At 35.9% G+C, this 23,961-nt stretch overlaps 1 protein-coding gene across 1 annotated transcript in view; it reads right to left on the bottom strand.

Moving 5' to 3' along the window:
- Nucleotides 1-5,443: 5,443 nt before the first annotated feature.
- The window catches only part of LOC135081349 (uncharacterized), a 45,019-nt gene continuing 26,501 nt past the window's right edge, over nt 5,444-23,961 (bottom strand). The window contains exons 5-9 of the mRNA XM_063976068.1: nt 10,771-10,935; nt 10,322-10,408; nt 9,439-9,530; nt 8,535-8,682; nt 5,444-7,698 (exon numbers count right to left, since the gene is read on the bottom strand). Coding sequence (XP_063832138.1) covers nt 7,421-7,698; nt 8,535-8,682; nt 9,439-9,530; nt 10,322-10,408; nt 10,771-10,935 — 770 coding nt within the window. The 3' untranslated portion in view covers nt 5,444-7,420. The remainder of the gene's footprint in view (nt 7,699-8,534; nt 8,683-9,438; nt 9,531-10,321; nt 10,409-10,770; nt 10,936-23,961) is intronic.

Raw genomic sequence — 23,961 nt, 5'->3', positions numbered from 1 at the left:
GACTCGGCTAATTTCCGCATAGTGTAAAAGCAGCATCTACTCGCCACTCTGCCCAGTGTGGCGAGAAACTAGACCTATTTTTATCGACAAAAAAGAGGTCAAAATTTTTTTGAGATTTTATTTAGATTTTTTATGAAATTTTTTTTCTTCCAATTACTTATTGTAAAGAAAACGTAATAACTTTTAAACTAAGCGGTATATCCTGATAAAACGATCATAGCAAATGTTGTGATAGGGATAGAGACATGCAATTTTTGGTTTTACAAAGATAATACGATAGAAAATAATACAAAGTAATAAAAACCACCTGATACAGGGGCATTTTTTGGAGAAATTTATCAAATAACCAAAAAAACACGATTTTAAAAGCAGATTTTTCTCAAAAAGTATCATTTTTTTATTATTTGTTGGCCTTTTTTGTATATTTTATGTATTTTTTTAGTATCGCCTGTTATTTAGCATTATTACTGTTTTTATTTTATCAGGATATACCGCTTAGTTTCAAAGTTATTACGGTTTCTTTACAATAAGTAATTGGAAGAAAAAAAAATCTATAAATTAAAAAAAAAAAATCTCAAAAAATTTTTGACCTCTTTTTTGTCGATAAAAATAGGTCTAGTTTCATCTATTTTCATATGTACACTTTAACGTGACTCACACTGTATAATTGGTACATAAGGCAAACTCAACACCGTTGGGTATTCTCTATCAGTTAACCTTTCTGTTTCTGTCTAAAATTGTTCTTTTCTTTCTTTGTTATTTTGTGTTTTAACGAAATCTCTTGACTTGAAAGTTACATAATATTGTTCAAACCGTTGGGAAACAATAAAGAAAGAAGTAGTAACAACTAACAACCCACCTTGATGGTATTTTTTCTAGTTAATCACACTATCACACGTTACAGTGTGACAGTACAGATCATACGTCCAGCCAGCCAGCCAAATGACGTCCACTGCTGAACTAAGACCTCCTCAAGTATTTCCATAACGACTGGTCCTGCGCTGCTGCCCGCATTCAAATTCTTTCCGCGACCTTCATCAGACTAAAGGTCCACTTAGTAGTTAGTGGGAGGCCTACCCAGCCAGATCATTTAGAGCAAAATAAATTCAATATTTAATCATTATGTTTTCTTCTAAAAACACAATACCTACAATTAAATATTAATGCAGTCCGTTATTGAGACCAATTTTCGAATAATTATCACCAAACAAAGGAAGCAATTGAATATTCACTTGAATTTAGAGATAATCGTTCATCGTTTATCACTAGTAGTACTGCTGTCAACGTGCTGGCTGTCAATTTCTCTAATTTTTAACCCGCCCAGACCGCCCAGTACCACAAGGGTCGAAAAGACCCAGATTTTGAAAGTGTTAACTGAAGTAGTTTTGGGTTTATGTAGTTAAAGTACGGCCAACGAGAAGCGATACAAAAGGTCGATTCGACTTTCGAATTGACAATCTATCTATTCTGTCTCTTATCATCTTGTGTATTTGTCGTAATGTCTCGTTCTCCCGCCAAAATATGTCAAAGTCAAACCTGTGGTCAAAATCTGTAGCTTCATGGGTCAAACCCTTAGGCTGAGTTGCACCATCTTACTTTAACTTTGACAATTACGTCAAAACTCTGTCAAATTCCATACAAAAAGCACATCGTCATAGTGACCGTTAAAGATAGGTGGTGCAAAAATGGTCAATTTTGCCTAATTTCCTTGGCACGAATTTTTTTTTAGTTTTTAACTATTTTTAGTTTCCCATTGCATTAAGTAGCAAAAACTAAGCTAATATATCTAAAAGGGGTGTCATAATTCGTTTTAGAAACAAAGTTATGATGTCATGAATTTTTGATAGCCAAGGAAATTATTATGAATATTTTTTTCTCTGAGTTTTCTTCTGTGGTTTGCTTTTTTTTGTTCGACCCATTTTTGTGTTCTTTCGCAAGCAAACATACCAATGAATATTATATCATTACGACCTTTTTACACAATTATTAAGGAAGATAAATGCAGTAGATTAAGAGCTTAGATTAATAAAACTAGTTAATAAATAGTTTTATTAATCTAAGGTTAAGAGTTAAAAACAAGTTTTTCTATATCTATTCTGATACCTATTTCTTAAAAATTAAATGTAAATTTTAAACTTATTCCAATAAAGAAATACTCAAAATTTGACTTTACGCCGAATTAAAAATGGTCTTTTATAATTTCCTAGGCCATTTTATGCCACGGAAAACAAGGAAATTAGGGCCAAAGAAATTAGATTTGGGTATTTCGCCAAAAATGGTCAATTTTGCCTAATTTCCTTGGCACGAATTTTATTTTTGTTTTTAACTATTTTTTGTTTCCCAATGCATTAAGTAGTCAAAACTAAGCTAATATATCTAGAAGGGGTGTCATAATTCGTTTTAGAAACAAAAGTTATGAGGTCATAAATTTTTGGTAGCCAAGGAAATTATTATAAATATTTTTTTCTCTAAATTTTCTTCTGTGGTTTGCTTTTTTTTGTTCGACCCATTTTTGTGTACTTTCGCAAGCAAACATGCCAATGAATATTATATCATTACGACCTTATTACACAACTAAGGAAGATAAATGCAGTTGATTGAGTTAAGAGTTAAAAAAAAGTTTTTCTGTATCTATTCTGATACCTATTTCTTAAAATGTAAATTTTAAACTTATTCCAATAAAGAAATACTCAAAATTTGACTTTACGCCGAATTATTAAAGGTCTTTTATAATTTCCCAGGTCATTTTATGCCACGGAAAACAAGGAAATTAGGACCAAAGAAATTAGATTTATGCCTAAAAGACACCACAGACAAAAACCTATTTACCCTATGCATTTACTATTTAAATCATGGATTTACCCCTACAGACACTACATTTGTGTAAATAAACAATAAAATTAATCCATTGTTTAGCTGCAAAAAACCGTCCAAAGAAATTGACTTTTTAGTAAACAAAAACCCAAGGAGGGACCTATTTATGCGATTTGTCGCGAAACTGATCAACGACGTACTGTCCTGCCTCAATGGCCTCTTGGGATGAAATGGCCGAGTGTAGTGGTGCAGTGCGTTACATTCTAAGTTTTTTCGTTTCGTTACAACAATGGTCGAAACGAAGACCCAGGGAAATTATACTTTTGACCTGGACAAGAACTTAACTTCACTTTATTTTCTTCCTATAAGTATTTGACATTTAAAGTTTTTATTTTCCGATAGCCAAACGTTTCTCAAATGTAAAGAGAGTGCTATTAGAATTAAATTACGCTTCAATTTGTTATAATGAGCCTTCATTTTGGCAAACAACAGTAATGGACATAACAAGGAAATTAGAAAAACGACTTTTGATTAAGTTTTTCTACGGTATTATTTGTAGTTTCTGCTATTGTAATAGCAAAAACAAATAAAACTTTTGATGAACTTTCCCATAAAAATAGTTTTATACAGATAGATATAAAAAAAACATGTGTTCGCCTGCCTGGACACAGAAAATTTACTGTTTCGGCGAAATACCCATTTACTTATGCCTAAAAGACACCACAGACAAAAACCTATTTACCCTATGCATTTACTATTTAAATCATGGGTTTACCCCTACAGACACTACATTTGTGTAAATAAACAATAAAATTAATCCACTGTTTATCTGCAAAAAACCGTCCAAAGGAATTGACTTTTTTTTAGTAAACAAAAACCTGTGCAAAAACCCAAGGAGGGACCTACTTTTGCAATTTGTCGCGAAACTGATCAACAACGACGTACTGTCCTGCCTCGATTCGATGGCCTCTTGTGGCCTCTTGGGACGAAATGGCCGAGTGTAGCGGTGCAGTGCGTTGCATTCTAAGTTTTTTCGTTTCGTTACTACAATGGTCGAAAAGAAGACCCAGGGGCCCAGGGAAATTATACTTTTGACTTGGACAAGAACTTAACTTCACTTTATTTCCTTCCTTTTAGTATTTGACATTTAATTTTTCTATTCTCCGAATTCAATTTAATAAAGATGTGCTTTTTACATAGAGTTATTAACCAACTCTATGGCTTTTTATTGCATATTATTTTTTCAAGAAAAGTTTCATCACTACACTGTGCACGGTTTTATAGTTCATACTTTGTGATTTAAGTCTTAAATTAGTCCAATCTCTCTCATGATCTCAAATAAAAAAGCAAACAAGTGTTTTAAAACTTCTTTATTTCAGCAAAACTTATGATGCACATACACAATATTCAATCATTAATTTATATTGCTATTTTGAAACAATTCGGACGGAGATATCTACCTAATATAATTTGATTCATTTTAATTTTTCAATGTGATCAAAGAGTAGTCTCTCAAATCACTTAAAAAATTATATCAAATAACAGAAATGGTAGTAGGTACATACAGTGTGAGTCACGTTAAAGTGTACATATGAAAATAGATGAAACTAGACCTATTTTTATCGACAAAAAAGAGGTCAAAAATTTTTTGAGATTTTTTTTTTAATTTTTTATAGAATTTTTTTTCTTCCAATTACTTATTGTAAAGAAAACGTAATAACTTTTAAACTAAGCGGTATATCCTGATAAAATAAAAACAGTAATAATGCTAAATAACAGGCGATACTAAAAAAATACATAGAATACATAAAAAAGGCCAACAAATAATAAAAAATGATACTTTTTGAAAAAAATCTGCTTTAAAATTCGTGTTTTTTTGGTTATTTGATAAATTTCTCCAAAAAATGCCTCTATAACAGGTGGTTTTTATTACTTTGTATTATTCTCTATCGTATTATCTTTGTAAAACCAAAAATCGCACGTCTCTATCCCTATCACAACATTTGCTATGATCGTTTGAACAAAGGCCTGCCACAACATTATTCTCCGCTACAGTTAGAGACAATTTTAATTTTAACTAAAATGCTTATTTTGCTTCGAAATCTTTTGTTTTTATTTGAAATCTAACTCGTCTTTATCAAAATAACAAATCTAGAGCCATTTTCAGTTTCGTTGTTAACCGCGAAGCGTTGAATGGCGCGCCCGGAGAGGCTTAGTTCAAACGGTCATTGCAAACGTTGTAATAGGGATAGAGACATGCGATTTTTGGTATTACGAAGGTAATACGATAGAGAATAATATAAAGTAATAAAAACCACCGGTTATACGGGCATTTTTTGGAGAAATTTATCAAATAACCAAAAAAACATGAATTTAAAAGCAGATTTTTTTCAAAAAGTATCATTTTTTATTATTTGTTGGCCTTTTTTATGTATTTTTTTAGTATTGCCTGTTATTTAGCATTATTACTGTTTTTATTTCATCAGGATATACCGCTTAGTTTTAAAGTTATTACGTTTTCTTTACAATAAGTAATTGGAAGAAAAAAAATTCTATAAAAAATTAAAAAAAAATCTCAAAAATTTTTTTACCTCTTTTTTGTGGATAAAAATAGGTCTAGTTTCATCTATTTTCATATGTACACTTTAACGTGACTCACACTGTATAACACATTATATTTTTATAACCACAGTAAAATTTAATATTACGTGCATTGGTGAAACTAATTGAGAATTAATTATAAATAGTTTGTTAATTATGATATAATTGATTATGTACAGTGTATAGTTTTGCCATTTATCAAATACATCAATATTCTTGACTATGGTATAGATAGAATATTACATTCCATTGGTTACATACAATGTTTTTAAATTACTCTTGTAATCCTCTTGTCAAAGAATTACCGTAATATTGTTAATATTATTATGGGTCTTCTGAATTTTAGACTATGCATAGTTAATGTTCAATAGAACATGATTAATTTTATTACTTCAATACTGAAACTTGAATAAAACTCTTAAAAAGGATAAAACATTACTCGGAGCCAAAATATAACAATAATAACAATCTGATTATCCCATATTATTCTTAAACAACTACTTAAATATCTAATTTAAGGTTTTTAATATAACCTTAAGACCAGAGTTTGGACGGATTGAAAAATAATAATAACCTAAGTATTTCTAGTGTATAACATAAATAAACTGAATAAGAAGGTTTTTAGAGATTACAAGGAGGCATAGGATAAGGCACAAGGTTAGGGTACACAAGGCAAGGCACATTACTTTCTGAATCACACTATACCAGAGGTATAAAAATTGAGAAAATTTTACGAGATATCCTGATTACACATGCTTAAAAATAGTGAGAATCACCTTCCGAGTGCCAATTGACAGGAGAGGTGTAGTTATTTAAATTGTTTTCTTATTCAATTTTGTCCCATATACAATATACAAGACTATGAATTAATAAAATATAATATGGAAACAGAAGTGTTCATACCAAAATATGGTATAATAATTCTATGATATTTTTAAATGACGGACTTGCAACAAGTCTGGTGGGCTTTTTTAAATTAGATTTATAATACCAAGTGTATTTACAATACTTATCTAAATATAGATCAGTTTATCTTATAACTATATTGCAACTAATTAAATTTGTATCTACCTGTAATGTAAATAAGTCATATTTAAAATTGCGTGATTTTATACAACAAGCTTGACGTAACAATAAAATATAGTTTATACAACACTTTGTGCTGATCTATATACAATGTGTATAATTATGTTGTATACTACATAAAATATGTAATAAGAACTTTGTTCATGTGCAATAATTTTTAAATAATTTGTAAAGAATACTTCATAAAGTCAAATATAAAATATAATTGTGAGATATGTAGATATTCATAGTTATAAATGTACATTATCCTAGTTAAAAATCTGTCTTTTCGATATAAAAACATAGATAAATGACTATGCTCTGGCATCAAAATTGCACTAGTCATCTTTTTAAAACTGTAATTAAACAAAAGTACAAGATCTGTCTCACAATACCAGTGTCAGAAATAAGTTAGAATCACCTATAGGTTACGATTTTTAATTGGAAACAAAATGTTAACACAGTAGGTATAAATAAAAAAGTAGCCATTACTTGTGGAACAACTGCAACAAACATTCTTTACATATTTTAATATTTATGATCACAAATTAAAAAAATCGTAACATTTTGTAAATTTTTAGGTAATTACCTAAAAATTACAAGTTCTCTCTATGGTTTGGCAGAATATTGGCTTTTATAAAACAAACATGTTTGTACTGATTAGCGATGAAACTGAAATACTTATTACACACATGGCAATCGTACTTTCATAAATATTTTGAATTTTATATGTATTTCAGTATCAGCGCATTGCGTACAAACTTGATCCAATTGCCTACAAAACATAGGATTTCACCGCAGTAAAAAGTTGTCCGTTCACCCACAGTAAACATACCAATAAAATTTTCATTGACGTTCCAAAGTCTTCAAAACTTCTGCTTAATCACTGATTGTAACCGAGTTCAGTCCGCACTGATTTAGAGTCACTTTCACTGCACTATTACACTTCGGTGCTATGTGTTTGTATGCGCACTTTCTTTTGGCTGCCGTTTCTGTTGAGTGGGGGAGAGTGGCCTGAATAGCCAGGGTTGTGTATGCCGAGCCCCGGCTCACCCTCCCGGGGGCGTGGCTTCTTGAGCGACGAGCGGAGCGGCGAACGGGTTATGGTGCTGGCATCGGATAGACCAGTGAGCGTAGTCGCCGTCGTGTTAACTGAGCCCACGCTGCCGTGGCCGTTCGAACTGTACGGCTTGCCCGATGCGTCTGTCATCGATATCCCTGTAAAGTTACAAAATGAAGTTAAAGTTAATATACTTTTATGTGAATGCCATTCAAAGATGGATAATTCGAGTAGGTTAAATAAAGACAGCTTTATTCTATGGCTACCAGTTACCAGATAAGTGCTTAGCACGGATCCGGGCGCGACATATTTATTTACGTTCGGATTACGTCTGGAATCTCCATGGTCGGTTACTTTGGTTCTCCTAAGGATATTTCTGATTCGATCGCATGGTAAAATCCCAGCATAGGCAAGCTCCATCGCCCTTTGGGTGACGATGGCAACACACATTGGTCCAAAAGACATTGCGGTGTTTTGAACGAGAAGTTGAACATTATCCTGCCGCGTTATATTCGACAATAAAGATGTTTCCTGGGTCAAAAAGCAAGAGTTTTAATTAGTCCGTCAGTTAACTTATCAAAAAATACTCTACACGTATTTTTCACTTTTTCAAACTAATGAAAATTTAAAGAGATAAAGCGCGCCAAAGTTCATAAGAAGAGGCCCGTGACGTCAATGCTTGCATAAAAGTGCCGCACGTTGTGACGTCGTGCGGAACTTCAACGCACCATAACTATGTAATTATTTGTTAGATTGACAAATAAAAATATATGTGTCCAATATTTTTTGATATTAAACATGACGGACCAAAAAAATTTTTTTAGTAAACTAGCCTATTGCCTATCGAAGTTAAATCTATAGGTCGCGCAGCGAGAGTTGCTCGCTGCACTGACACTTGCATATTTTGGTCAGGGTTTGGTAGTGTGTTCAATATGTGATCGCCTCAACTTTCGCTACGCTACCTATAGGCTGTATAGCTAACTGTTTAACTCACCTCTCCCTTCTTTGAAGCCGGGGTTGTTGATGGTGGTGCTGTGCGTCTCCCCCGTAGGATTGGTGGGGTCGCCGCCTTCCCGTCGCGAGAATAACACGTCGTATAAAGACATTATGAACAGCAGCGAGTTGATTACTATACACACTATCTGCAACGTAATAGAGATTAAAATTAAAGTAACATACCTAATATGCTATTAATTAATCAATAAAGAAGACGTGGTCTCACTTCGAGAACCCTTAGCCATAGTTTAAAAAAAACGCAATATGAGCGATTTTACAAAAATAATTATAGGCGAGGTGATGTCTACGTTACTGATTTATTTACTTACTTATCAATATTTAATGATACTGAATCTAAAATCGATGCAAAATAAAGCTTCGTTCAGACACACTTCTGGAAATTATTTCTGGACAGTTCTCGTACATTTGCATGAAATTAAACGATTGTGAAACCGTTCACCAACAAACGATTGATCAATGAACTGCTCACCAACAGGATCTTTAACCCATTAACTTTTTGCCCAAAGAACACTTTACCCATGAAGCGTTCGCCAAAAGAACGGCACGCCAATGAACGTTTGACCAACAGAATCTTTTGACATCTAACTTTTCGCCCAAATGACATTTGACCCATGAAATGTTCGCCAATAAAAATACATGGAATTGAACTATTACATAACCGTAACTGCACGTTTACCACCTAAATTAATTCGCCAATGAGAACAACCCAGAAACCGCGCAGTTATTGCACGTCTGAACTAGGCCTTAAGAGTCATCATGATCATTTTTGTCATAGGATGATATTAGGACGTTCACTGCTGATCCCAATTTCTAAATGGGCCGGTTGGAATCGGCCTTTCTGCGATTGTTATAAAGCAATGCGTCCACAAAATGAGTGTTACCTGAACATAGAAAGCTTCGCCCCTCTTCAGATAGTAACCTCCGTCATCGCCTTGGACAGCAAACAGGCCTGCTGCTGCTATCGACAGCAATGCTGAAACATTATACATAATTTACTTTAGTATTAGTTCTACTCGTATACCAGCCATTGCGAAAACAAAAGGTACTAAAAATAATACTGTTTTTGACTTAGGTGACAAAATACAGATTCACTAGCCGACGAGTGAATGTTTGTTTTAAGTAGCTTTTTTACAACTAAAGGGTTTTACGGACCTCTGGTAATTGCAAATGATAAAATAAAAGATAAAGCTTAGACAGCCCTGAGTTCATGTGGTGGTAGAAAAGGACCACTTTACGAAATCCACAGGAAGAGCACAATGGGTCCGTGGATGTCCTCAAAGGCGATTAGGAGATACTTATGTGAAGATTAGGTCTCTTCAAACTCCTGGTACCTGGCAAGCACCTGGATGCGTGCAGCGTTTCATTTCGTAGTTTCATCATCATGAGGTGCGTGTACTTGAAGCCGACGCGCTCCTTCGACGAGATCATGGCCAGAACACAGCATGCGGGATTCACCATTACTCTCCAGGCCCGGGGGGCTTGCTCCAGAGCGAGTCATGGCCCAGGGCTGTTCGTTCGTTTCAGCCGAAAGACGTCCACTGCTGGACAAAGGCCTCCCCCAAGGATTTCCACAAAGACCGGTCCTGCGCCGCTCGCATCCAGGCACCTCCCGCGACCTTCACCAGATCGTCGGTCACCTAGTGGGAGGCCTGCCCACGCTACGTCTTGCGGCTCGTGGTCGCCACTCAAGAACTTTCCTGCTCCAGCGACCATCAGCTCTCCGAGCTATGTGAAGTGAAGACCTAATGAATGATGCAAACTCACCGGCGAGCAACGCCAGCGCCAGCTTCATCATCATGAGGTGCGTGTACTTGAAGCCGACGCGCTCCGTCGACGAGATCATGGCCAGAACACAGTTCCGATAGTATGCAGCATGTGGGATTCACCACTACATCGAGGCCGATGGAGCTTGCTCCAGAGCGAGTGATAGCCTAGGGCTGGTGGCAAATCAATTTGCTTCCAGCAGATTAGGTTCAGACTGACCAGGTCAAAACCGCACTCAATGGTCCACTCCACGAGTGCACAAGAAAGGCTGCAGTGCGGGAGGAATGGCAACGGATTGTGAGGCTTGCCACCGGACCTGGTGTGACGACAACTCTGGTAAGAGTGTAGCTATGAAGAAGAAGAGAGGGTCACGTGCTCCTGCAGTGAAGACTTGATGAAGTTTCTATGAAGATGACCTACTCATTTGTATTTACTCTGTGCAAACTCACCGGCGAGCAACGCCAGCGCCAGCTTCATCATCATGAGGTGCGTGTACTTGAAGCCGACGCGCTCCTTCGACGAGATCATGGCCAGCTGAAGCACGGACAGTATGCAGTACACGCCCAGCACTGACACGCCTATGGCACCAACCACGCCAGCGATGTGGACTGCCGCTGGAAAAGAAGAAAGTACATTTAGATTTTGACAGTCTACGTTTCCAAAATTTCCAAGGTCTGACCATCAAAGTACCACAGCGGTGAGGAGAGATGTGTTTGAATACCAATCAGATTTCGTTATTTCCAATCACCTTTCTGCTCAACTTCGGTCCGGAAATCTGATTGGGTATTCAAACAAGAGAAGATGTATATTTATTTTCTTTGCTTTGGTGGAAAGTGGGCCTCAGTGACAGTGAGGCATATGGCTCGTAGAACTGATGGCCTTTAACGTAGACAAGTTCTTGAGTCTTCTATCACGGATCGATTGTTGTGGACAAGAAAGAACTACCTAGCATCTGAGCAAAAAGGCATCTTCGGGAAGGATGTATTTCATAGTTCAAGACCGAGGTTACAATTCCAAGTGTTCACCATCAGAATTTACGTGTGTAAGCTGGTATGCAATACAACATAATAGTAGGTATACTTATGTACGCGTAGTTACGTAATTAAATGTTACATAGTGCACTGTTCACCTTGACTGCCATCAGCCACGTGCATCAATGCACTGATCAAGATCGTTCGTATCTAACAGTTAGCTGTGTTGTATGTATCAGCAAGTTGTAATCTTATTAGATCTCAGAGGATATAATAATGAGCAAAATCATTCATAACAACTCCAACCTGAGTTTAAATTGAGGTTAATTGAACTTGTTAGTACTCCAACTTATGTAACGTGATTTTTAACGCGTTCACGTCCTCCTTAGAAAAAGAATTGTCGTGTATACGAAACTCGTGCATAAGTAATACTTAAATTCTGCTTAATATAACTTGACAATTTTATTTAATTAATTTTATTGATGCAAATGATTACTATGGATGGATTGATGAATATGTTTGTAATGTAATGTTGTGGTGGAAATAAAGAATTTATTATATATTTATGTTTGTTACTCCATCACGCTAATACTATTGAACGGATTTTTATAAGCACATAGGCAACTTTTTCAAAATCATGTGTAGTGATGCAGGCCAAGAAGACCTGATTGTGGAAATAAATCGTGAACGAAGTCGCAGGTAAAAGCTAGCCGATATTGATTTCATTATGTTATGTTCTATTTGTTTGCAACACACAGACTTTAAATAAAACTAATATAATTTAATTTCAGAACTTGTCGCTTTCTTTCACAGCGATGCAGTAAACTAATCAAATTCATATAAATAAATAACATTATTCCGTTTCAATGAATTTGAAACCTGGGGTTTAGCACGCATGAATGAGCACAGAGGAAAAATCACCACACCAATAACAATTAGGCAATGAAATGAAATTTCACAAACCGCACCTTTCTTTTCCAACAATAGAAAAGTTTCACTGCAGTCCTTTTACGTTTCACCACATAATGCACTTGCACAATTTATAATGGATTTCAAAATCGAGTTCCTGTATGTATCACTTAACTGGCATCTAGTGCAGTTTATTCACAAACATTACTATGAGGTCTCACAGTGCGCGTGGACGCATAGGGTGACACACGAACCAATCACAGAGCTCTATTCAACGCTGTGCATTCGATTTGCTGCTTCACATAAGCAAGCATGCGTGAAAACTTACTGTGGACTGTACAACTGTCGGTTTGGACACCATATGACTGACTTTGCCACAAGCACATCACGCAACTTTCCTCGTAGCCTCTTACTCATTTCACAAATGACCACATACACTGAGGACTGTGGACGTGAGACACAAAAACCCCATTGTTTTAACATTTAATGTAGTTTTTATTATGTTTTGTAATAGGCGCTTTAATAACGTTAATCGTGGTTAATGAGTCACATTCAATTACTTTTTAAGTGTTAATGTAGAGTTGCATTTGATTAATGATTTTCCCCATTTATTGTTATTAGTATTGCATTGTTCTTGCAAAAAAAATGTCTTCAGTCATCTGGCTATACTTCGGTTGATGTGAAGAATGTTAATATTTTGAAGTTATTATGTAGGTATGTAGGTTGTAGAGTTGTAGACCCTTTTTAATTCACTTAAAGATGTCCTAATATTGCTTTGCCTTGCCTTCAGGACACCATATTAGCAGGCCTCCGTCACTCGCCTATGCCGGCCGAGATAATTACCTACAGCGCGCGACAACTTCAAGTTGCAAATTAGTCCGGGCCGCCACGCGCCTGTTTGGTCGGTTGGCTTTGGCTCGGTCGATCATCGTCGCAATCAAGGTTTATTGTTCCAACAGCACTGTTATTCTTCTTTAATGAAAAATTGTAATATTTAGGAATAATAATTAACTGTAGTGATTTAAATATTAAAAAAAAACTACACTTTTTAAATAATAAATTATTTTGAAATGCTTATGACAAAAAACTATAGCAAAAAAATTATTTTAGCTAATAAAAACATTAACTTTACTTCACCGTGTCTATTTTCCGACACTACACCTTTTAAAACTGTTTGTTTAATTTCGAATTATCGCAACACTGAAGTTTATTAATAGGTACTTTAGAGATGGTACGATTATACAAACTCCACTAGATTAAAGTTTTCTAATCGTAAATACAATAAATGCTTCTTAAAATTAAGTTTTTATTTATTTTACTTTGTTCATACAACCCTGACGCTTGAGCGGTGACGTAGATCAATTCTAAACACAAAAAAAAATGCGCTCTTGTGAGCGTAGTAGTAAGGTGCGATTTCGAATGCACCATGTGCGTTGGATATTTTGCATTATTATTATTACCGTTAAAATGTCGGCATCTGATCCTACACAAAGGAGTGCAATTTCTGTTGCTACTATTATGTATTCTGTGATATTAGCTAGTGCTAAGAAGAAGTGGCGGAAGAAACTCAGTCACCAGTTTAATCTCACTGATAGTCACTTGTTTCTATGGAAACCCTACTGAAAAGTTTTAAAAACGTTTGCCAACGTTCAAAGTCTATGTACTCATGTAATTAGGCAGGATAATGCGGCATTTGCATATTTAGGTCGAATCCCAAGGCCTCACATGATTCGGGTCGCTTTGAGCTAATGGCTGTCTAGTTTGGCTAATGGTTGCGTCATTACCAGTTACAACTCCAAAATAGTATGTTCACATGACGTAAGTATTACACGATTTGACTTTTAAACTGCACGCACCGGTTACAGTATTTGTCATTCTGCACTTTTTCGATACTATTTCTACCTCTTTCCTTCCACTACATCTTCTGTAAAGCTAGATTTATCAGTCATCATTAGGTCGTTTACGCCCGTATTCACAAACGATGCTTGCTTAAGTGAAGCAGCAAATCGAACGTACGTTCGTGTGTCACCCTGTGCGTCCACGCGCACTATGAGACCTCATAGTAATGTTTGTGAATACGGGCGTCAGTCTCCACTGCAGAAGCATATTACCAGAGGCCAATGGAGGATTTGGCTTACGCTCTGGGGAGCGTACACATCTTGGGTGCTGTGTGTTGCCCCAGATGGATTATCACATAGTTCTTTTCCTTTGGTCACTTCTTATAACACGCATCCCTGAGAAGAGTGGGCAACAGGCTAGTTGAATGTCAACAAAACCCAACCTGTAAATGGTAAGTTAGTCGCAGAGTACCTACATTTTCTTAAAAGACGTTATTTGTTTTATGGCTGACAAAAAGCTAACTTACAGCAGTTTATACTTTAATTAAACATATCTAAGATATTTGGCGATTGTTTATTCATAAGCAAATAAAGTCTGTGAATTTTTTCTCTCAAAAATATTAATCTTTTTTACAGCACTTCTCACGCTAAAAAGAAGCGAAAACGAAAGTTTCTCACTTGCTAAGGAACTCTAAACGCGACAATAGATGGACATTATAAAACAACTATCACGCTATAATACAATGGCTTGGCATTGAAAGATGCATGCACTCTGTAATTATTAATAAATTGTAGTTCCAAGTATGCCAAAGTGAGCAGAGCTTATACTCTGAAGACTAGATAACAAATTAACATTATTTGTGTTAAATAAATAGATTCATACTATAAATATCCATGACGCCTAGTTTACCCATAGACCTCAACGGGTTCCGAATCGGCTACCGTAGCTGGTATTTTGTCTGGTACGCGAACCATCAAGCTAGGCCGCTCAGATGCGGTCATGTCTTTGTTCTATGTGTAGGTTACACTCAAATTGAGAACCTCCTCTTTTTTATTTAAAAATGTAGTTAAAGAAATTTAGTTAAAAAGTAAGTTAACAGAATCTATATATATCAAAATAAATTGTATAAAATCCGATTTGTATGAAAAATAAAATAATTAAAATGAAGATATCAATTTTCTGGCTTCACCATACCATTTATATAACCATGTTAACATGGGCTAGTGTCGGCTCATATACCCATTTACCTAACACCCTGTATATAAAAGAAAGTCGTGTTAGTTACACCACTTATAACTCAAGAACGGCTGAACCGATTTAGCTGAAAATTGTCAGGGAGGTAGTTTAGAGCCAGGAGAAGGACATAGGATACTTTTTATCCCGTTCGAAATTAAAAAAAAAAGTCTGCTTATTTATTGCCATTAAGGCGGAACAAAGTTCGCCGGGTCAGCTAGTAGTTTAATATTATTACACGTAATGAATTGATTTATAGAATTAAAGTAGGTATGTAACTACTGGTAATATTATAAGTAGCTATGCTAATTTATGACTCACCATGTCATGATGAACTAACTGACAGCTGAGGCTAACAATTAATTAACCATAAAACGACCCTGCACAAGGTGAATTTTATTAAAAACAGTTTTGCCAATTATTATCACTGTTAAATAACACTGGGGAACAGTCATTTTGCGGCATGGTAGTTTAGAGTCAATTCTGTATGCGACTAGTGTGCTGAATACTAGAAAAATATTAGATTTGTCAAATTGACTCTAAATCTTGAGATAAATACTATTAACTATTTAAATGAAAAAATAAAAATACCAATCTGTATAAAAAAAATATTTACACTAAGATCCTATTTAAGAACGATATAAAAATTAAAAATATATTTGCTTTTCATCAAATAATAGAAAAAAAAACTACAAAAAGCTTTTTCTGTAAGCTTTTATGTTATGGTTTTGGTCAGGAAAATTCCATAATTATGGCAACAGTAATCAGCCATCATCTGGCGGTCCCTTTGACCGTGGATATCATTCTTCCACTATCCTGATGTTCTGGTAGAACCGCTCTGCTTATTCCTCACTGTAATCACCCAGATTATGGGAGAACCTGTCCAAATGGTTATTGTAAAGAAAATAATTTAATAATACAATAAGTGTACAATTTTTAAAACAATTTAGCAACCAATTCTGAAAAGTCTGGTGCTCTATGCCTCCCCAAATATTGTTTGACTACTAAAACAAACCGACTGGACCGACGATCTGGTAAAGGTCGCGGGAAGTACCTGGATGCAAGCGGCGCAGGACCGGTCTTTGTGGAAATCCTTGGGGGAGGCCTTTGTCCAGCAGTGGACGTCTTTCGGCTGAAACGAACGAACTAAAACAAAGCTTAGCCATGCTTCAGATTCAATTTGTGTTATGTGGTTTACAAATACAGTGTCTTTTATAAGAGTACGGATTTGCGGTCAATCGAATTTCTTTTTTCCGTATTCAAACGGACGTTTCAGGACGTAAAGGACTTTAATTTGGCTGACTTTTGATCATTTTAGTGATTAGAAAGCTCAGTTCATATCTTTGGCCTTCCAAATTGAAGTCCTTTACGTCCAGCTTGGCTCCAGTATGGCAAAGAGTCTACACAAGGCTTGCAGACGATATTGGACCCCCAATATTTATTCTTTTATGGAAGTTTTATACCAAAGTATGCTTGGTAGGTTTTTATCACTACCTCCGTGATCTTATTTCTTTGCTTTTGTAAGTTTACAAGCCAAATATTAACAAAAACTGTTGGGGTTGTAAACGTAAAGTTTTCATAATGAACTCATATTTTTTGAGACAAAAAGCTCTTTAAAAATTAATTTAAAAGACACAAACTGATAATTTCAAGGTCTAGTAGCTGATTACTAAATTGTTGTAACTACAACTACACTAATACATGAGTAGAAAATAAAACTTAGTGGGGTATAATCAAATTAATATAAGTTTAGGGAGGGTCGTTTAATTTTTTCATTGATTTCTTGCGTCTCGTTTATCTCAAGAACCAGAGTCAATCCAAAGAAAGTAAATGCACACCATTCATGTCTAATACATGTGTTTACAAAAACCATTAACAAAATAGATGCCGCAGAATTTTTTATTTTTTTTGTTCCGCAGTGTAATTAATACAATGTGTACATTCTAATGTTTCATGCAATAAATGTCACTTAAGACTAGCTTTCCGCCCGCGGCTTCGCCCGCGTGGAATTTTGTCTGTCACAGAAAAACTTTATCGCGCGCGCCCCTGTTTCAAAAACCGGGATAAAAACTATCCTATGTCCTTTCCCGGGACTCAAACTATCTCTATGCCAAACTTCATCAAGATCGGTTCAGGAAAGCTAGTATTTAACTAAACAGCAAGATAGAGTTCGCTCTGACATTCGGAGATCATTCTCAAGCTGGGACGTCGCATCGATAGAATAACGATTGACCTTTCTGGCATCATGACCTTTCGTGAATCAACGTACAGACAGCACATCAAGCTTAACACTGGCATCTTATGTGGTTGTAATAGATGGCATTTTCCAACCAAAAATGTTTAACGCCCGTATTCACAAACGATGCTTGCTTAAGTGAAGCAGCACAGCGTTGAATAGAGCTCTGTGATTGGTTCGTGTGTCACCCTGTGCGTCCACTGTGAGACCGCGCTACGCGCACTGTGAGACCTCATAGTAATGTTTGTGTATACGGGCGTTCGTATAATGTGTTGTCAACACACGAATGTTTTCAAAAATAAATTCTTAACATTATCATGTCTTGTAAACAAACATGTGAAAGTTTTTATCAGTTTCACATGATTTAAAATTCGATGTCATTCTTTATTAATTTCGTGTCGTTTATGTAGACACAAACGGTAAAATAATTTTCGACGTCGACTCTACCAACAAGCGTATTACCGCAGGTGTATTTACCATAAATTATATCCTATTACTTTACGTTTAATCTCTGTTTCGTTTGATTTGTATAATGTTTTTACAAAATGCCAAGAGTTGCTTAATGCATACGAAAGTTGAGTTTTTTACATTTTAATTCACATTCTACGTTTTAATGATCAAAAAGTTATTTTGTTATGTAACAAGGGGAAACGTAATGGATTGAAACTTACGTCTAATGAAAACTTGATTATTAATTAACCAACTTTTAAGGTTAAACATACCCATTTCATGGCTGAATTTGTAAAATTACTAGAAATCAAGATTATTAAGACTGATCATCTCAAATCAGCCGTGACAATCAAGACCACCGTTACGTGCCAATCGGGCATTAAATAGAAAAAATCATCGAACTGTAATCTGCATAGTGGAAACGACAGACAGCATTTTTGCACGTCTAGCGGTGCGGTGAATCACACTTTTCTGGCGTCGAGCGATGTTGCACTTAATTTTGCACTGCAGTGTCTGCATTATATTTGGAAACGGTGCAATTTGTTGCTATATCTGACGTCACGTAACGAAGTGAAAAGTGGAGAATAGGTTTCTTTGACACAATCACAAGGATATAAAAGAAGATATTTTATTTTAAATACAACTGCTTTGAGTTATTTATTTAGCGCTTTTTTAGCAACAAAAAGGCATCATTTTCTCATTCATATTTATACATTTTTTTAGTCTCTCTCTCTCCTCCTACTAGGTGGACCGACGATCTAGTAAAGGTCACGGGAAGAGCCTGGATGCGGGCAACGCAGGACCGTGCATTGTGGTAAACCTTGGGGGAGGCCTTTGACGTCATTTGGCTGAAACGAACGAAATAACGAAGTCTCTCTCTCATAGTTAGTAGGACATAATGAACGATTAAGATTAGAGATGAAACGGATATCCGGTAACTATCCGGTAGGCCGGATATCCGGCCTAAATTTACTATTCGGCCGGATACCGGATAGTAACTTACTATCCGGCCGGATACCGGATATTAAAAAACTACGACAATTTCCTATTAATAAAATGAAATACATTAATCTTTGAGGTAAATATCAATAAAATAGCTTATAATAATGACGGCTTTTATTTAAAGTCCAAAAAGTTACAAAAAAGCCATATTAAAGCCTTTAAAAAAATTAATTTCTTTTTTTGGGCTACACTCAAATGACGAATACATAAATAGTAAATAACTGTTTGTCGATCTTTTTTTCACTGATGGTCTGATGACATGATGCAGTTATGTCAGATTACGCAGCAAGTAAAGTAATTTAATTTTGACTATTCAATCACACACGATGGCAACCGAAATCGCCCGAGTTGATCTGCTCCCTAAGACAAGTGGCAAAATTTGACATTCTTATTCGGTCGGATGGATTCGATTTTCAAAAAGTGTGACTAGCCTAGTCTACTAATAGACCCACTTGCACTGATCACATTCGAAACACCTGTGCGGCGCTAAACTCGTCACGACATGCAACGAGACAATGAGCCAACTATCCGGCCACCGGATATCCGGCTATCCGGCCTAGCAGCTGGCCGGATATCCGGTATCCGGTATCCGGCCAAACAACTATCCGTTTCATCTCTAATTAAGATGTAGATTTTATCGTTTAAATTAAGTACACTCCAGTCGCGCTTAGACTATCATTATAATCTTTGGCAGAATATTCCGCCCACCTGATTAATTGTTCTGTCTAATGCTCTATACACAACAGACACTAATGCCCGTTTTCACTATCAATCCCTAATTTTAGGTTTCAAAGGGGGACGTGCGCGAGTATTTCTATGACAGACCGATACTCAAGTACGCGGGCGAAAGCTAGTCACAAAATAAACAACCGACATTAAATATTGTGGTGGTAAACGCTAACTTCACTAGTGCTATCAACCACCCTAGTGGCGGGCTCAAAGTGGGCAGATGTGAAAAATCCGTGGGTCCGAGTTGGAGTAAGTAGTCTCATGCGCGCAGCCTTATGTTCTAATGTCATTAACCGTGTAACTTTGCATTTAATTTACTTACTAATTTTAAGGTTATTCAAACGTCTAGACTTAAAGAATCGTATCATGGTTTATTTGGTCATAGTTGTGTAATCAATCGCCTTTGTTGAAATTGGAAATATTTAAAAATTTAAAAATATCAGTGTTTATAGGATGAAGAAACTACAGTATTAAATAGGGTATCATTCCGAATGTAAATAACGTTTTTATCCAAATCATTCTCAACGAGAACGCTGCAATATACAGAAATAGTGTCTTCCTTTTAATTTAGTAAGATAAAAATTGTAAGAGATGCAGGGTCCCGATTTAGTACAACTAAAGGTAATTCTCCTGTGCCTTTAATAAAAGAGTCAAACCATTCCCAGCGCACGCGCATCCGCAGGTTAAAAGGTATAATAAGTTTCAAAGAGAAAATGTTAATATAAAATATTATGTGATTACTTATTAGCACGCGTGTAACTAGTAAAACGCGTGGGCGATCTCCGATCTCCATAATGCTAAGAACTGGTTCCGAAATCGGTGTATGATTCGCTGTACAGCAGCTGTATAGTTCGTGACACCCAAAGTGGCCATATATTTGACAACAAAACATTATTTCAAACTAGCGGCCGCCCGCGACTTCGTACGTGTGGACTGTGGATCCCATTTTACCCCCTTAGGGGTTGAATTTTGCAAAATCCCCTCTTAGTGAGAACCTACATTCTAAAAGGAATGCCCATGCAAAATTTGAGACTCCTAGCACTCGTAGTTTCTGAGATTTCGTGATGAGTGAGTCAGTCAATCAGTCTCCTTTCGCTTTTATAAATATAGAAGATGTAACAGAGACGTGTTGCGAACCTTTTGCCTACTTTGGGTGTCACTATTTGATTCTGTACAGACGCGTCTGTCTGTAGACGGCTCATCAAGGTAGACTCTGTGGCAAGGCATCTTATGTGGTTGTAATTAGAGCGATTTTCGAACGAGAATGTAAAGACTTATGTGCTGTAGATTGTACTTTATTTGAACCATGTTGTTAAGATATGAAGGAGACGTGTTAAATGTAGTCATTTGACGAAATCCCTGTGTTGGAGATGTAATTACACCCTTTCTATTAAGTTTTATTAAGTATGTACTAGCTGACCCGGCGAACTTTGTTCCGCCTTAATGGCAATAAATAAGCAGACTTTTTTTTATTTCGAACGGGATAAAAAGTATCCTATGTCCTTCTCCTGGCTCTAAACTACCTCCCTGACAATTTTCAGCTAAATCGGTTCAGCCGTTCTTGAGTTATAAGTGGAGTAACTAACACGACTTTCTTTTATATATATAGACTAGCTGTGCCCGCGACTTCGTCCGCGTGGAATAATGACTTTGGGTAGGCACTTTTAATAATTTAGTCTAATTATTTTACAAATAGCTTTTGCCCGCGACTTCGTCCGCGGAGAAGTCGAAAACGTTCTCATTCGATTTTTAAATGTTTTTAACGTTATTATCTAAATGTTTGAATACTTATAAAATATAAAAATCTTAAAGGTTAAATTAATAAACATAAAAATAAAATTTTCTTATATTTTATGAATATGCAGCTCGGCCTTTGATCGGTGGTATTATCTTTTTACAACGAAATCGAAAACTACACCTACCGCAGTATTATTGGTAAACTTTTTTTTTATTTTCCTACAGGTGCTAGAATCACCAAGCTTCTAGCATGCCACTGGCCGTGGGAGAAGGAGCTTTTCCTCAAGACTACTCCCACTACCTCAAGGGCCTCCGCCAAAACTCTCGCGCGAAAATGAGTTTATGTATACAGCGCAAGCAGGTGCCCGCGGCTTGACCGTCATGCATTACTATGCATTGTTAGGTGAGCGCACGCAGCGGGCACCAACTCCGAGGTTAAGTGGAGGCCCCTAGAGTATGATAGTCTTTAACATGTCATGATTGTAAAAAAAATGCACTAATGAGTAATTAATATCAACTTTGAAGCAAATCACCACTAAAATAACTTTCTACCCCTTTTTAACATAGTTAGGGGGTGCATTTCACTAAAATACGAAACACATCTTCCATTAATTCTGTTATAGAATGCTTATGCGAAATTTGAAGTAGATTGAACGAAGGAATCTCGTTATCCCATACAAACTTTGCCCCCCCTTTTTACCTCCTTAGGGGTAGAATTTTGGAAAATCCTTTCTTATCAGATGCTTACGTCTTACAAAGAATACACCGTCCAAGTTTCAGGTCTCTACGATCAGCGGTTTAGGCTATTATCCATAAGTGGCGCGCGCAGTACTTGATCATTATTTTGCTGCGATGATATTTTAAAACTGCGATATCTTCTAAGATATTTATTGAAATCGAATGGTGTAAAGGCCAAGTATGTTTAAAATTAAATACTTGTGATGAATAACTTACTTATTTGGATAAGGATTAATATCATGTTTATGAAAAAACCTGCGCAAATAATGCATTATTTAAAACAGATTTCTTTTTGCATAAAAAGGGTTACTATGAGCCAACCTTAAAAGATAGACATATGCTATCGCGGACTTTTTTTTAGAACTTTTAAAGGGGAGCAATTCTGTCATACATGATTTTTGCGAAACTTTAACCGTTTACGCAGCGTCAGCTCTCAAAAGGAAAAAAATCACTGATTTGAAACATTCTTCATTGGTGCTCCGCTCCTATTGGTCTTAGCGTGATGATATATAGCCTAAAGCCTTCAGGAACTAACGGGCTATCCAACACAAAAAGAATTTTTCAAATCGGTCCAGTAGTTCCTGAGATTAGCGCGTTCAACCAAACAAACAAACAAACAAACAAACAAACAAACAAACAAACAAACAAACTCTTCAGCTTTATAATATTAGTATAGATAGATTATGTAAGAAATCTTTTATTTACAGGTTTGCAGGGTTTCATCTGCTGAGCAAAGCAAGCAAGGCATTCGCGTATGTACGAAACTTTGGAGATAATAAATTAATCCATTATTGGACTAAGAAGATGCGAGTGGTGGATATTTTATATAATTCACAAAATAAAAACACATAAAACACAAGAAAGGACTAAAGTTGAATCTACTATGCTATAAAATCTTTGTGTGATATAGTTGACATCAAATTAGATTACAAGGTGGACAGACTACCTCATAAAGGTAGGAAGGAAGGCGCTGGATGCAGGCCGCTACCAACCATCGGGAGAGGCCATGTTCAGCAGTGGACATCCTGTGGCTGAAATGATGATGATGATTGTTGTAAAATTGTATCTATTAGTATTAACAACTACATAAGTGCCAGTGTCAAGTTAGACTACAATAGCCAGTACATACCGGCCTATTATACTACCGTTGTTTTAGTAAACAATATTGCATGTTACATTGCAAAAGCCGTCCAGTCGTGCTGAAATGACAAATGTTTACTACTCTGCAGGCAATTTGAAACGACAATGCAGTAAAATGATGTCATTACATTGTATCTTGTCCGTATGGGCTCTCCTGACCTTGTTGCGGATTGCAAACGTAGATTTTATGATATCGCTAAATTATACATATTTGTATTCTTCTTTCCTGAGAATAATCCTACCCAACAGAAATATAGTAGCTACATCCGAAAGTAACTGGGGAAGTTTGGTCTATTCTTGCAGTGTTTCGAGTAGGTAAACCATTTAAACAGCTTTGATTTTTTCTGGTGATAGAAATAGATGTACGTACTCGTTTAAAATGATGAACGCTTAACGGGGAGCTATTATGTCTCAAGTTAGGGATAACAAAATAATAAAATGTATTGCCATTGCCATAAGAGGAATTAAATTGTCTAAGATTGCACATAAATGAAAATCAAACAAACTAGGAAAATTGTATAAGTAGTATTATAGTTATTAATCTTTATTTTATCGTCATACTAAAATGACAAATTCATTAACCTAAGGATTATTCGGATTATCATAATGACGTGGAAATATTTCTGCGTGCCTTTTATTAAGGTCTCATCAAGGTA

The sequence above is a fragment of the Ostrinia nubilalis genome, chromosome 19 (assembly GCF_963855985.1).
Source record: "Ostrinia nubilalis chromosome 19, ilOstNubi1.1, whole genome shotgun sequence".
Classification (NCBI taxonomy): domain Eukaryota; kingdom Metazoa; phylum Arthropoda; class Insecta; order Lepidoptera; family Crambidae; genus Ostrinia; species Ostrinia nubilalis.
Note: the sequence above shows the minus strand (reverse complement) of the source record. Positions and strands in the feature narration are given on the sequence as shown.